This window comes from Rhamphochromis longiceps, linkage group LG15, assembly GCF_057381845.1.
Source record: "Rhamphochromis longiceps isolate RC_006_pf linkage group LG15, R_longiceps_female_GT1.1, whole genome shotgun sequence".
NCBI classification, from domain to species: Eukaryota; Metazoa; Chordata; class Actinopteri; order Cichliformes; family Cichlidae; genus Rhamphochromis; species Rhamphochromis longiceps.
In genome coordinates this window covers 2,181,238-2,192,288 of record NC_140571.1, presented here as the reverse complement: position 1 = coordinate 2,192,288, position 11,051 = coordinate 2,181,238, and the positions used below count along the sequence as shown (strand labels likewise).

The 11,051-nt window shown below is 42.8% G+C and overlaps 2 protein-coding genes across 2 annotated transcripts; one reads left to right on the top strand and one right to left on the bottom strand.

Annotated features, from left to right (window-relative positions):
• The first annotated feature begins 1,183 nt into the window (after window positions 1-1,183).
• Window positions 1,184-3,553, top strand: LOC146651779 (NF-kappa-B inhibitor alpha-like). The gene is made up of 6 exons (XM_085382752.1): window positions 1,184-1,479; window positions 2,045-2,150; window positions 2,246-2,453; window positions 2,568-2,656; window positions 2,769-3,029; window positions 3,126-3,553. Exons 1-6 carry the CDS (start codon window positions 1,256-1,258, stop codon window positions 3,153-3,155), a joined length of 918 nt encoding a protein of 305 aa, XP_085238878.1. The 5' UTR covers window positions 1,184-1,255; the 3' UTR covers window positions 3,156-3,553.
• A 1,318-nt stretch (window positions 3,554-4,871) lies between these two features.
• LOC146651778 (proteasome subunit alpha type-6) lies at window positions 4,872-10,544 on the bottom strand. Its single transcript, XM_085382377.1, has 7 exons — window positions 10,373-10,544; window positions 9,406-9,500; window positions 7,547-7,628; window positions 7,000-7,155; window positions 6,728-6,906; window positions 6,460-6,554; window positions 4,872-5,084 (listed from the first exon to the last, which is right to left on the bottom strand). Exons 1-7 carry the CDS (start codon window positions 10,446-10,448, stop codon window positions 5,027-5,029), a joined length of 741 nt encoding a protein of 246 aa, XP_085238503.1. The 5' UTR covers window positions 10,449-10,544; the 3' UTR covers window positions 4,872-5,026.
• Between the last annotated feature and the right edge of the window lie 507 nt (window positions 10,545-11,051).

The window sequence follows — 11,051 nt, the reverse complement described above, 5'->3', positions numbered from 1 at the left end:
GCTGAATGGGCAAGTCCAGAACATCCTATTGTGGAACATGCAGTGTTGTTTTCATAAGGGAGTCTCCATGAGGAAACTTTAGAATCTTCCCCCCAGAATCTCTGTCTGCGTAACTTCACTTTGTAGCGTAAACCGAAATCTGTCCCAGTTAAACAACATGAGAAGATTTTTCACGTCTCTAAATGTGATGTGTGATCATAACTGTGCTATTTTGATTATGGAAGAGAAACATTAAGGTGCTTATCATTTTGTTCCATCAGGCGAGCTCCAAGTCTCCATAGACTCTAATGTTAAAGTGCTCAACTTTACGTGTTTACAGGACACATAAACAAGTAAATAAAATATAGTTTTGAGTTCTGCAGTTATTTTCTGCCTTCGTGACAACTGTAACTGAAACGAATCCAACCTTTAATATTTTTATGTTTTAGTTTTGGACAGTGAAACGTTGGTATTTTTTGAGCGTGCAACTCGGGACTAAATGACAGGTGTCTAGGTATGGATTCAATGTATGGAAGACCATATATAAAAAGGTCCAGCTTTTAATACAGTCTTTGTATTTCGTGCCAAAGTCCTAAATCTTTAATAATATAATAGTAATAATAATAAATATTTGAGCTGTACATTTGAACGTATAGCAGGCTGCACGTGATATTGATTTGGCTCTTTGTACTTTGCACCAATATTAGGTTTGTCTGTTACTGAGAATTACAACCACAGAATATTTATAGGCTTCACGCTGAGGTTAACTGCGAAGAGCCCGTGATATGCGTAATTTTTGAAACACAGGAAATTTGGATGTCTGTCTATTTAAAAAAGTATTTAGATTTGGTTGAAAGCATAGGAAGGAAAGTATGCAGTGCTACTTTGGTTAGCCACTTGAAACAGATAATTTCCCCAGTGCAGTAGGGAATTCTTCAAGAGCCAGTCAGGGGCTGTCTCCCTATCATTCATGCCAATCATGTCTCATTCACTGAAATTAAATCTATGTCCCCTAACCTACATCACAGGTGAAAAAAGGTGTCTAATAGGAAACTACAAGTTTTCAGTCTGAGTCTTTTGGGGGGGATTTTTCTCACAAAAGCACAGGCCCGATGTGATTTCCCTTGCTAAGATAAGTCAATTGGAAATCCCCACTTAGGCGCCGCCCCGGCAGACGCGCACACAAAACCCAGCGCGCCCTCCCTCAGTAGCACAACTTTGCTCTCGCCCTCTGAAACAGACGGAGCTTTTGCTTATAGGAGAAAGGAAAGCCAGCATGTACAGAGTTTCTAACCACAACCAAATGGATTATAACTTGGACAACATGGAGCCCAAACACGGGAAAATGCTGCCTTGCCAAGAGGACCGTTTTGACAGCGGTGTGGATTCGCTTAAGGAAGACGAACTGGCGAACGACTTCGAGGAGCTAAGATTGCCGAGCGAGGATCACTCGCAGGAATACGAGCCTTGGAGAACTGTGGTGACCGAAGACGGTGACACGTAAGTGGATTATTATTGTTTTTAAAAAAAATCAATGTATTTATTTAGTATGAACATGTATATGTGTGTGTGCGTCGATTAGTCGAACTTTAATTGCGCATTTGCAAAATTCCGCTTTGTGCGTAAATTGAAATCGGCTTTTGCACCAGAGCGCAGGATCGGTGCACATGAAAGATCTGAAAAGCTGCACAGAAATATCGGAAAAGTTGCATGGAAACAACATCTTTTAAAGGTCTTAAAAATACTTTGTGCGCATGTGTTGGCAGCGCAGTGCATAGTCGTGTGTGTGTGTGCGTGTGTTGGCTGAGCGTGCAGTCTGGGCGGTGCTAAAGTCCGCTCTGCGCGTTCAGGAAAGTCCCTGGCCTGCTGCCAGTAACTGATAAAGCATCAGATGTGTCAAGCCACAACTGGTGGAAATAACCCGACAAAACTCCATTCTTGCGAAACGCTCCACTGCTCAAGCTTTGTTCTCTCATATTTGACTGGAACCACTTCCTCTGTGCGTAATTTTTCTTTGAAGGGCTCTATTTTAACTCCCCTCTCTTTTTCTGTCCTCCCCACACAGGCTGCTCCATTTGGCCGTCATTCACGAAGCCACCGAACATGCCGTCCAGATGATTAAACTGTCTCATAATCACCCGTTCCTCAATGTGCAGAACCACCAGAGACAGGTAATAAGCGGCACTGTGCCAGATCCACGAATCCCTTCCGAAACCTGCACACTTTGCAGTCAGGTTAACATATGTTTCTGTTGTGTCCCACACAGACCGCCCTCCACCTGGCAGTGATCACAGAGCAGGCCCACTTGGTGGACAGACTCCTGAAGGCCGGCGCTGACCCGCTGCTGGCCGACGACAGCGGAAACACAGCCCTCCACATCGCCTGTAAAAAGGGCTCCCTGGCCTGCTTTGGCGTCATCACCCAGAACTGCCAACGTCACCTCACCTCCATTGTGTCTTTCCCCAACTACAGTGGTAAGCATCGAGTTCAAATAGCGCCCTAAGAAACAAACACACTCTTATGTTTCACTTACACAGCTGTTGAAGTGTGTGTAACTGAGTTTGCTCTACTTCCTTCCCTCTCCATAGGACATAACTGTCTCCACTTGGCATCCATCAATGGCTACATTTCTCTGGTGGAAAGCCTCGTTCGGCTTGGTGCAGACATCAATGCACAGGTAGGTGTCTCTAACACGGAAGCCATTTGGATTATTTTATGATTATTATGATTATTATTCTTATTCACACACGTGCAGAAACTTGACCTCGTGTTTCTGTTGCTTCCTGCAGGAACAGTGCAGTGGACGGACGGCGCTCCACCTGGCCGTTGACCTCCAGAACCCCACACTAGTCTGTCGCCTCCTCGACCTCGGTGCAGACGTCAACTGCCTGAACTACGGTGGCTTCGCCCCGTACCACCTCACCTACGGGCGGCAGAACGAGGAGATCCGCTGCCAGCTGTATGAGAGAACGGCACAGGAGCTCAGGGAGCTGCCTGAAAGCGAATCGGACGACAGCGACATGGAGGATCTGGACCTGTCAGAAGACGAGGTCAGTATCTGCTCAGCTTTGAATATCACACTGAGATCCGATGGAGTCAAAACACTTTAAGGCGTGAATCTATAACATTTTTTTTCTTCTCTACAGCTCTATGATGACATAAAGTTTGGAAAGTAACAAGAACAGCCTGTCCACTGGTGATGTAAAGCTGCTACTGGGTTAGTCGAAACCACGGCTCCCAAACGGGGGGACAGCTCAACCCACGTCCCTCCCTCTCCACCCTCCGTACCCTCTACCGTCCAAGTCCAGAGGTGCTGGTCCTGGGATCACGAATGAGTATGAAGGTGGCGCCCAGTCTGGTCGGGATCGCTGAACGATCCGTACCAAAAGACCCCACACCAAAGCAAGACCATGACTTCTGTATGGTCCTGATGTTACTGTAATAACTGTACAAAATAATGTGTATATACCAGAACAGACGAGTGTAATATTTTGTAAATACAGAGACTATTTTTGTACATGTGTGTGAATTTTAAACACTATATAAAGAAAAATAAAAGGAGTTTATGAACATGAACTGCTTTGAGCGGCTGCTGTGCGTTTCCTTCCTCATGACGATGATGACTTTGTCTTGGCCTTTCCACGCTGTAATACGAGCATCATTTCTCACTTATAGTGATGAAGCACAGTCACCAACCAGACTTGTGAAAGAGAGAGACACACACATAAAAACCCCCAAAAAGATCACACTCAGCCGCTTGGAACAGTCTGGGATTTCCTTTTGTTGGGCGAGGTCACAGGGTCTCTGAGTCACCGCGCTGAAAGTCCCTGGGCGGCATAAGAGGAACATGATGTGCTTGAATATTCCACCCTCCCCTGGAATGGCTGTGAGTGGCAGCTAGGAACTGGCGCTACTGGGTAGAAATACCAAGGAGGAAATGTTTTACAAATATGGGCGAGCGTTCCAGAGAGCTCAGTGACCCTTTCTTTTTCTTTTTCGCCGTGTCATTAGGACCAGGAGACTTTCTTTGCTTTACAAGGAAGTCCAGGCTGTCCCTGTCAGCCGACACATGCAGGTACTTAGGAATTTTTCAGAAAGGAATTATCTGAAGCAACCGAAATGAATTTCCCAGTAAAGTTATCCTTGAAGCAACGCTCGAATGCCCCAGAATGACTCGGTTACACAATTGTGTTTGCTGTATCCTCTCTGGCTTGTAAACATTAACTATTACAGTAGGATGGGGATTTTTTGTTTCCAGTGATTACAGAACTTGTCAAGGACAGCGGAAGTTTCAGACAGAATATCAGCCTGGAAATTTGGTCGAGTAACTGACTTAAGATTCCTCTTTGATTAGAAGAAGAAGACGTGAAGACTTATACTCTGGTTAAAAGAAACTGGTGTGTTGCAAAGAATTCCAATATGGAAGGGGGATTTTTTTAGAAGCCACTCACAATGACACACTGAGGTCACATCGCCATCATTTCTGCTCATGTGGATGACAAAGAGAGCTGAGAAAGACAAGTCCCCCCCTTTTTCTGAATTATAAAGTTCCCCCTCGCAAAGAGAAACTATTTGTGTTGTGTGACATTTCCGGAAAGTTAAAGTATTCTATTTCTGACATGTGCGTAGAAAAAAAAAAAAAGCCAAAAAAAGTAGAGAAAACAAGGTCAAATCAAGTCTGCATCACCGAGTTTGTAGTAGAATAACCTCTCCGCAGCACCTTTGTAAGTCATGTGATTTTTGTGCACCAAGAGCCACAACAGGAAGCTCAAAAGTAGAAGCTCTGCATGTTCCCACAAACAGTTTCCCCTGCTGCTAAACACAGACGGTAAAAGGTTTCAGTTGACAAGCAGAGGACCTAAAAAGAAATGATAAAAAATGCAAACAGCCCATTTATAATAGTTTTACTCAAAAAACCTCTTTTTATTGTTGAATGAAACAGTGGGGTAAATGTACAGCAAACAAAGATAACACGAGCCTCCAATCTGGGAACTGCATTTCCCATCATGCTCTAACTAAATCCAACAGGCGACGCCGCTCTGCTCGCTCAGTCCCGCTCGGCGAGGGACATTAGGTGGGTGTCCACTTCAGTCTCTGCGAGGATCCTGCAGGACAAAAATGAGATGAAGATAAAGACTCCAAAATCTAACTCGTTTTTAAAGTGAACATTTTATGCTCACTTTCAGCTCCATATCTTTATTCTTGGCCTCTACCAGGGTGGCTTTGCATGATTCACAGTCGAATATAAGCCGTACTTATCATATAGTTAGCTCTTGTGGAGCCTCTTTGTTTATCTTGACTCTACCTTTAAACAACTTTCTTCTGATTGGCTAACTCTAGTAAGTGGAAGGTTTGAACAGTAGGTGGGTGGGGCCTCTGCGCTCTTAATGACCATACATGGGCTAAGTTTAAGAAAAAAAGGGTCTCTAACAAAGCACTGTGAGCACACAGGGATGTTCCCATTAGGGTCAATTGCTCGTGTGGCGTCCCATATTTAGGCATCCACCATAGCAACAGTAAATGAGATGAAAAGCACAATATGTCCCTATGAAGTCATATTTCACTTAATGCCAAACACCTGTAGCACATGATGTCTTAAATTCAAATATTTTTAAGTACTTCAGCATTTCAAATACTGTACGAAGGTCTCGTCGCTGTGTGTTTTACTATGGAAATGTGAAATTGCTGCAGCAATTTGTTTAACCATGTGCAAACATTCATGGAAATAAAGTGCATAAGGCAAACACATGGTTTGCACAATTTAAATAAAAGTCAATATTTGGAAGATCTTCAGCACAGCCTGAACACTCTCAGGCAGCTTTCATGCAGTTTCTTTAAGTTGTTTTCAGGAGCAGTTCTGCAGGCTTCATGGAGGACATTCAAAGCTCTTCTTTGGAGGTTTCTGCCTTTTGTTCTGTTCTGTGTCAGGATGATCCCACACTGCTTTAATAATGCTGAGGTCCGCCTCTGGCGAGGCCAATGCATGACTGATGGTGCTCCACTGTGTCTATTTATGTCCAGGTATCCTTTAATTGCACTGGCAGTGTTTTTGAAACAAGCCATTGTCAATCAGATGTTCTCCAGATAGTACTGCATGATGGACAATCTGATGATGCTCTTCTGTGTTCACAATTCCATCAATTTTGACAAGATCTCCAACAATACTGCCCCAAACCAGGACACAGCCTCCACCGTGTTTTACAGGTGGCTGCAGACACTCACTCTCTCCTGACCTGCTCTGTAAATAGTGACGACAATTTGGGCAAAAATTGTCACAGGACCAGAGACATCTTGCAGGTCTGAATTTCTTCTCAGTTTTTAATGACATAACTTTAAGATGCTGTTCATCTGCTGCAGATAGGCCTCTTTGGGAATCACCTTGTTGGTGCAAATATACTATTTCAAATAAACCTAACTGTGTGCTCTAATGACTCATAGTGCTCAAAGGAATACAACAGAGTTGTGCTGCTGAACTTTTACCTGAACTTGGGATCCTGTGTTGTTATGACGCCCACCTCTAGCTCAGAGGGCTTGAAGTCAATGGAGAGAACAGTTGACAGGCAAGAGATTGCCGTCTGAAGGGGAAAAAAGGAGGGTTGGGGAAAAAAGGTAAGTTGGTGATATTTTCATTCTTAGAATGTTGGATGCCTGGAAACCACCACCGCAAAGGCACACACTTTACTTTCACATTGGTGTTTGTTCCGTATGAACCTTTGCTACACCAGCAAAAGAAAATATTTTATGATACCTCGATCGTTTGTTCAAAGGTCCAATCCAGTTTCTTTTTCACTTTCTTCTCCAGGAAGCTGGTGGCTTCTGTCTGCTTCACGCCGGCGGCCGTGGCCTTGAAACCACAATAGTAGCCTGCTGGGTCGCATTTGTACACCTGAGGGCCGTACTCTTCATCTATGCCGATCACGATCATACCTGCGTGTTAGCATGCATTTAGAAAGGGCGCTCAAACGACATGAAGTGCTACGTGGAGAATCAGCAATGTGAATGTGAATGCGCAATACTCACAGCAGCCCAGTGGTCGCATCTCAGCGTTCTGCGTGTAGACTTGTGAGATATCAGCAATCCTCTTACACAACATGTCCACTGGAATCTCATAACCGTACTTGTACTGCCAGTTGGCTGCTTCATATCGAGCTCGCTGGACTTGGGACCTGCTATCGGCTGTAACACATTAAATGATGCGTAAGATGGACCAGAAAAAAAAATAAAGGTCAATTTCTTTTCCCAAAGAAGCCAATAAATGTGACACTTCCAGTCTCTAACATCACACTTATGTAAGAAAGTTGTTCTTGCTGCAAAAGAAATGATTACTTGGAAAGAGGAAGTGTCAGCTGCCGTAAGAGCTCGGACTGAGAAGAAAGGCTCGCCAAGTTTAACTCAGAAAAGTACCCTGATGCTTTCCCCCCTTTTATGTATCAAAAACCAGCCTTTGTCTAAACAGCTGTTTCTGTATATTTGAAAGACAAAATGGATTTGGGTGTTTTAATGTTCAATTTTTATGTAACAATAGTAGATTTGATACAATTTTACACATTTTGAGCCTTTTTCTTACCTGTCATCCCAGACATTACACATCCAATATTATCTGTTATTCTGAAAAGGTGGGTCACTGTGGAGGCATCCAGAAGCTTGTCCTGTACAGGAGGAAAGCATGAACATGTAAAGGAACAGAACTGTGAAACTGACAAATTACTCAGTGTATTACATAACTTATCAAACATTTAGTGTAAATATAATCAGTAACAATCAGGTTTGAACTTTTTAGAATTACGTGAGAAAATAAACACAACAAGGAGCAAGCTGCTGGAGAGACAAACGAAGCAAATTAGCAGTTCGACTTGGGGAAAAAAAAGCATTCTGTCAAAAAAATGTGACATTTTTCATTTTATTTAAAACCTGTAAAAATCTCCTTAAATCTACACTGGGATGTGCCGTGTAAAACACAGCCTCTTAAATTCCCCTCAGAGTTTAGGTTTCTCTCTCACAGGCTGGACTGTAACCCGTTTGTTTGTTTGTCCCCAACTACACCAGTTGTGCCTGAAACATTTTGCCAGTGCACAAACTGTTTCCATCGGATGAACAGGATATCGCGCTGAGCCGTGAAAGCTGGGCAGACGTGCTGGTAACTACAGGTCAGCTTGCAGAAGGGCCTCTAATCGCTTCGAAATGATTACATCATGAACTAAATTAACTCTTATTTCCAGGTCACTTATTGCCATTAAGCACTGCAGCTTTCATCACACTAACATGCTGTGAGCAATCATTCACAGCTCAACATAAGGGAAACTGGAAGTTTCTATTGTGGTTCTGGTGTTGGACTTGAATCAGCTATTTTAAACCTCTGTGACGAGCCAACCCGAATTACTTGTTGAGCTTAATTGGACTGCCAATCAGGAGCTCTGGGCGCTTTGGTCCAGTACTAATTCTGAAAAAGTTGTTTTTGTTTGTTTGTTTGTTTTACGGCCATCTGTGTTCTCAATTGTTACCCGGGCTAAATGCAAATTGTAAAGTACAAATTCCACTGCTAGTTCTAATGGTTAATTGGTCTTAGATTAGAATTAGGATTAGAAATGAGTACATAAGCTCAGGTTTAGCAGGTTGGAGACGAACATAGAGAGCTGAGGCTGAGAATGTTTGGACATGTGCTGATGAACGAGAGTGGATATACTGGACAAAGGATGCTGAAGCTGGAGCTGCCAGGCAGGAGGAAAAGGGGAAGACCACAGAGAAGGAGGACATGCAGAGAGTCGGTGTGACAGAGGATGCTGGGCATAGGGTGAAATGGAGGCAGATGATCTGCTGTGGCGACTCCTGATTGGTGCAGGTTTTAACGGTTAGTTCTTAGGATGCACAGATATACCAGCCAAACATCTGTGGCATTTACACATGGTAGATGCTGATGTTTACCTGCTGTGTGACATCAACTTTGTGCTGGGTAAATGTTTAAAGATTGGGCGACGAAGAGCCTTAGGAACAGTTCAACTACTTGGACCATATTTTCGTGCAAAGAGAGTCACTTTCCACATTATCCCAGAATTATGAATATGAGACGGTTTTGGGAGCCTGGGTATACCGTTGACAGGTTGTTAGTCTGTCATGGGGTCACCGCAGAAAGACAAACAAGCATTCACACTTACTCTCACAACCAAGGCCAAATTAGAATCACCAACTAACCTAACGCATGCTGGTCTCTGAACTGTGGGAGGAAGCTGGAGTAACAGGAGAAAAGCCACACAACCTCAGCACAGAAAGCAGTAGAAGCAGCATGTATGGATGGAGGGACGGTTGCATTATTTATTCATTTGTTTCTAACTACTACTCCAAATTTCAGAACATCTATAGCCCTTCTCGTAACACTGCTACTGTTATGGCTGTAAGAAAATAACAACAAACAATCTGACATCAACTCACCGGTACTTTTTTCTGTGTTACAACAACTGCACAATCCTTTCCCCTGACTGCTACTGACGTGAGCCCACCTTGGTTTATGGCCTTGAAAGCATATTCTGCAAAAGAAAAACAAAGAGGGTGTCTTTAAGCACACGTTTGCTTGACAATGGCTACGAGCATTAGGATTCGTGGTTAACAGTCACAGAGAGCTGTTTTGTTCAGCTGGAAAATTGGGGCCACAAGTGAAGAACTATTATCAGATGTCATCTGGTTGAGCAGCTGACAGCGAATTATGTACCAATTCTGTGTAGTCTGGCTTCAAACATTACATCCAAAGCAGTAGTAGTAAAATAGTGTCATTTAAAACCCTTCACTTTGAGTAAATTTGCAAACCTTTGACTTGATTTTAACTGTTGCTGCAGGTGCTCGGGCATCTGTAGAATGACTGCTGATTAGAAGACAGCAACAAAATTCATGGCCATGTTCAGTTCAGCTTTATTAGAGGAAAAACCGCTAATTTACAATATTAAATGTTATCTTGTCTCTTTCAATCCATCCAACTAGCAGCTCTCAGACAAAATAATATTCCTGTGACTAAGAAAAATTGCAAAAAAGCTAAATGTAGTGCAGTCACAAAAAAGACTTTATTTAGCCAATATATTTAACTGAATAACACGTTGATTCATTCAGCAATGAATCAGCTTGCTTGGCTGCAATGCTAACTATGCTAACTAGCCTAACAGCCAGCTAGCTATTTTGATCCCCTGTGTTTAGTTTGATAGTAGCGTCGTAAAAGGAGCCCCATAATAACAACTCGCACAGGATTAGTAAGACTGTGGTGGTCACATATCATACTACTTTCGATTTGGCGGGTCGCTTTTAATTAACTATAACCTCGGCTAAGCGAACCATGACAGAGCATTTAGCTAGCTAGCAAACAAGTAAGCCAGCGAACCGGCTTTTTATGTAAACAGATCCCCATACTGACCGACTTGATAGAGTCTGCCCTCAGGAGAGAAGATGGTAATGTGTCGATCAAACCCTGCACTCGAGCCTCGGGACATTTTACAAGGATAAGTTGGCCGAGAAGTTCGTCCAAATGAATTTGCAAGCAGACTTCACTTGATGCACACTATTTCTACCCGGAACTGAACTGAAGGGACGTGAACTTCATCCGGTGACAAAGGCTTGCTTCGTTTCTATGGTGATAAAACCAAGGGTCCTACTGATGTTTGTGGTTTCTGGTAAAGGAAAAATGTACAATAACACAATAACATGTGGTCAAACCTGTCCTTACTTTTTATGACATACGATCTTTTAAGCCTTCACAAAGAAATATAAGCTCGTTTTCCAGTTTGTTACATTTACTCATCATGTCCACTTATCAGCTATTTTGCAGTGAAGAGAGCATTTCTCCAAGTATTATCCATCAGTCTTGTCTCCCCACTACATTCTTTTAATTGTCATCTCTTTAAATGTTTTATTATTTCAGATTACAAGCCTATTGTGTCTTTATAGACTGCTCTATGAGCACAAGTTTTAACTTGCCATCAGAAATTGAAGTGGTTATAAGTAGCTACACCTCAGCTTCACCATAAAAATGCTATTTACATTTGATCTTGCATTACACAAAAATGCATTAGTAAATATATTTTACTGTCATGATG

Bases quoted from the DNA above. Each gene is read 5' to 3' on its own strand.
- LOC146651779 (XM_085382752.1), top strand. From the start codon at position 1,256: ATGTACAGAGTTTCTAACCACAACCAAATGGATTATAACTTGGACAAC. The intron at 1,480-2,044 runs GTAAGTGGATTA...CTCCCCACACAG, and splicing joins GTGACCGAAGACGGTGACAC to GCTGCTCCATTTGGCCGTCA. The intron at 3,030-3,125 runs GTCAGTATCTGC...TCTTCTCTACAG, and splicing joins TGGACCTGTCAGAAGACGAG to CTCTATGATGACATAAAGTT.
- LOC146651778 (XM_085382377.1), bottom strand. From the start codon at position 10,448: ATGTCCCGAGGCTCGAGTGCAGGGTTTGATCGACACATTACCATCTTC. The intron at 6,907-6,999 runs GTGAGTATTGCG...GCTAACACGCAG, and splicing joins GATGCGACCACTGGGCTGCT to GTATGATCGTGATCGGCATA. The intron at 5,085-6,459 runs GTAAAAGTTCAG...TTTGTCCTGCAG, and splicing joins ACACAGGATCCCAAGTTCAG to GATCCTCGCAGAGACTGAAG.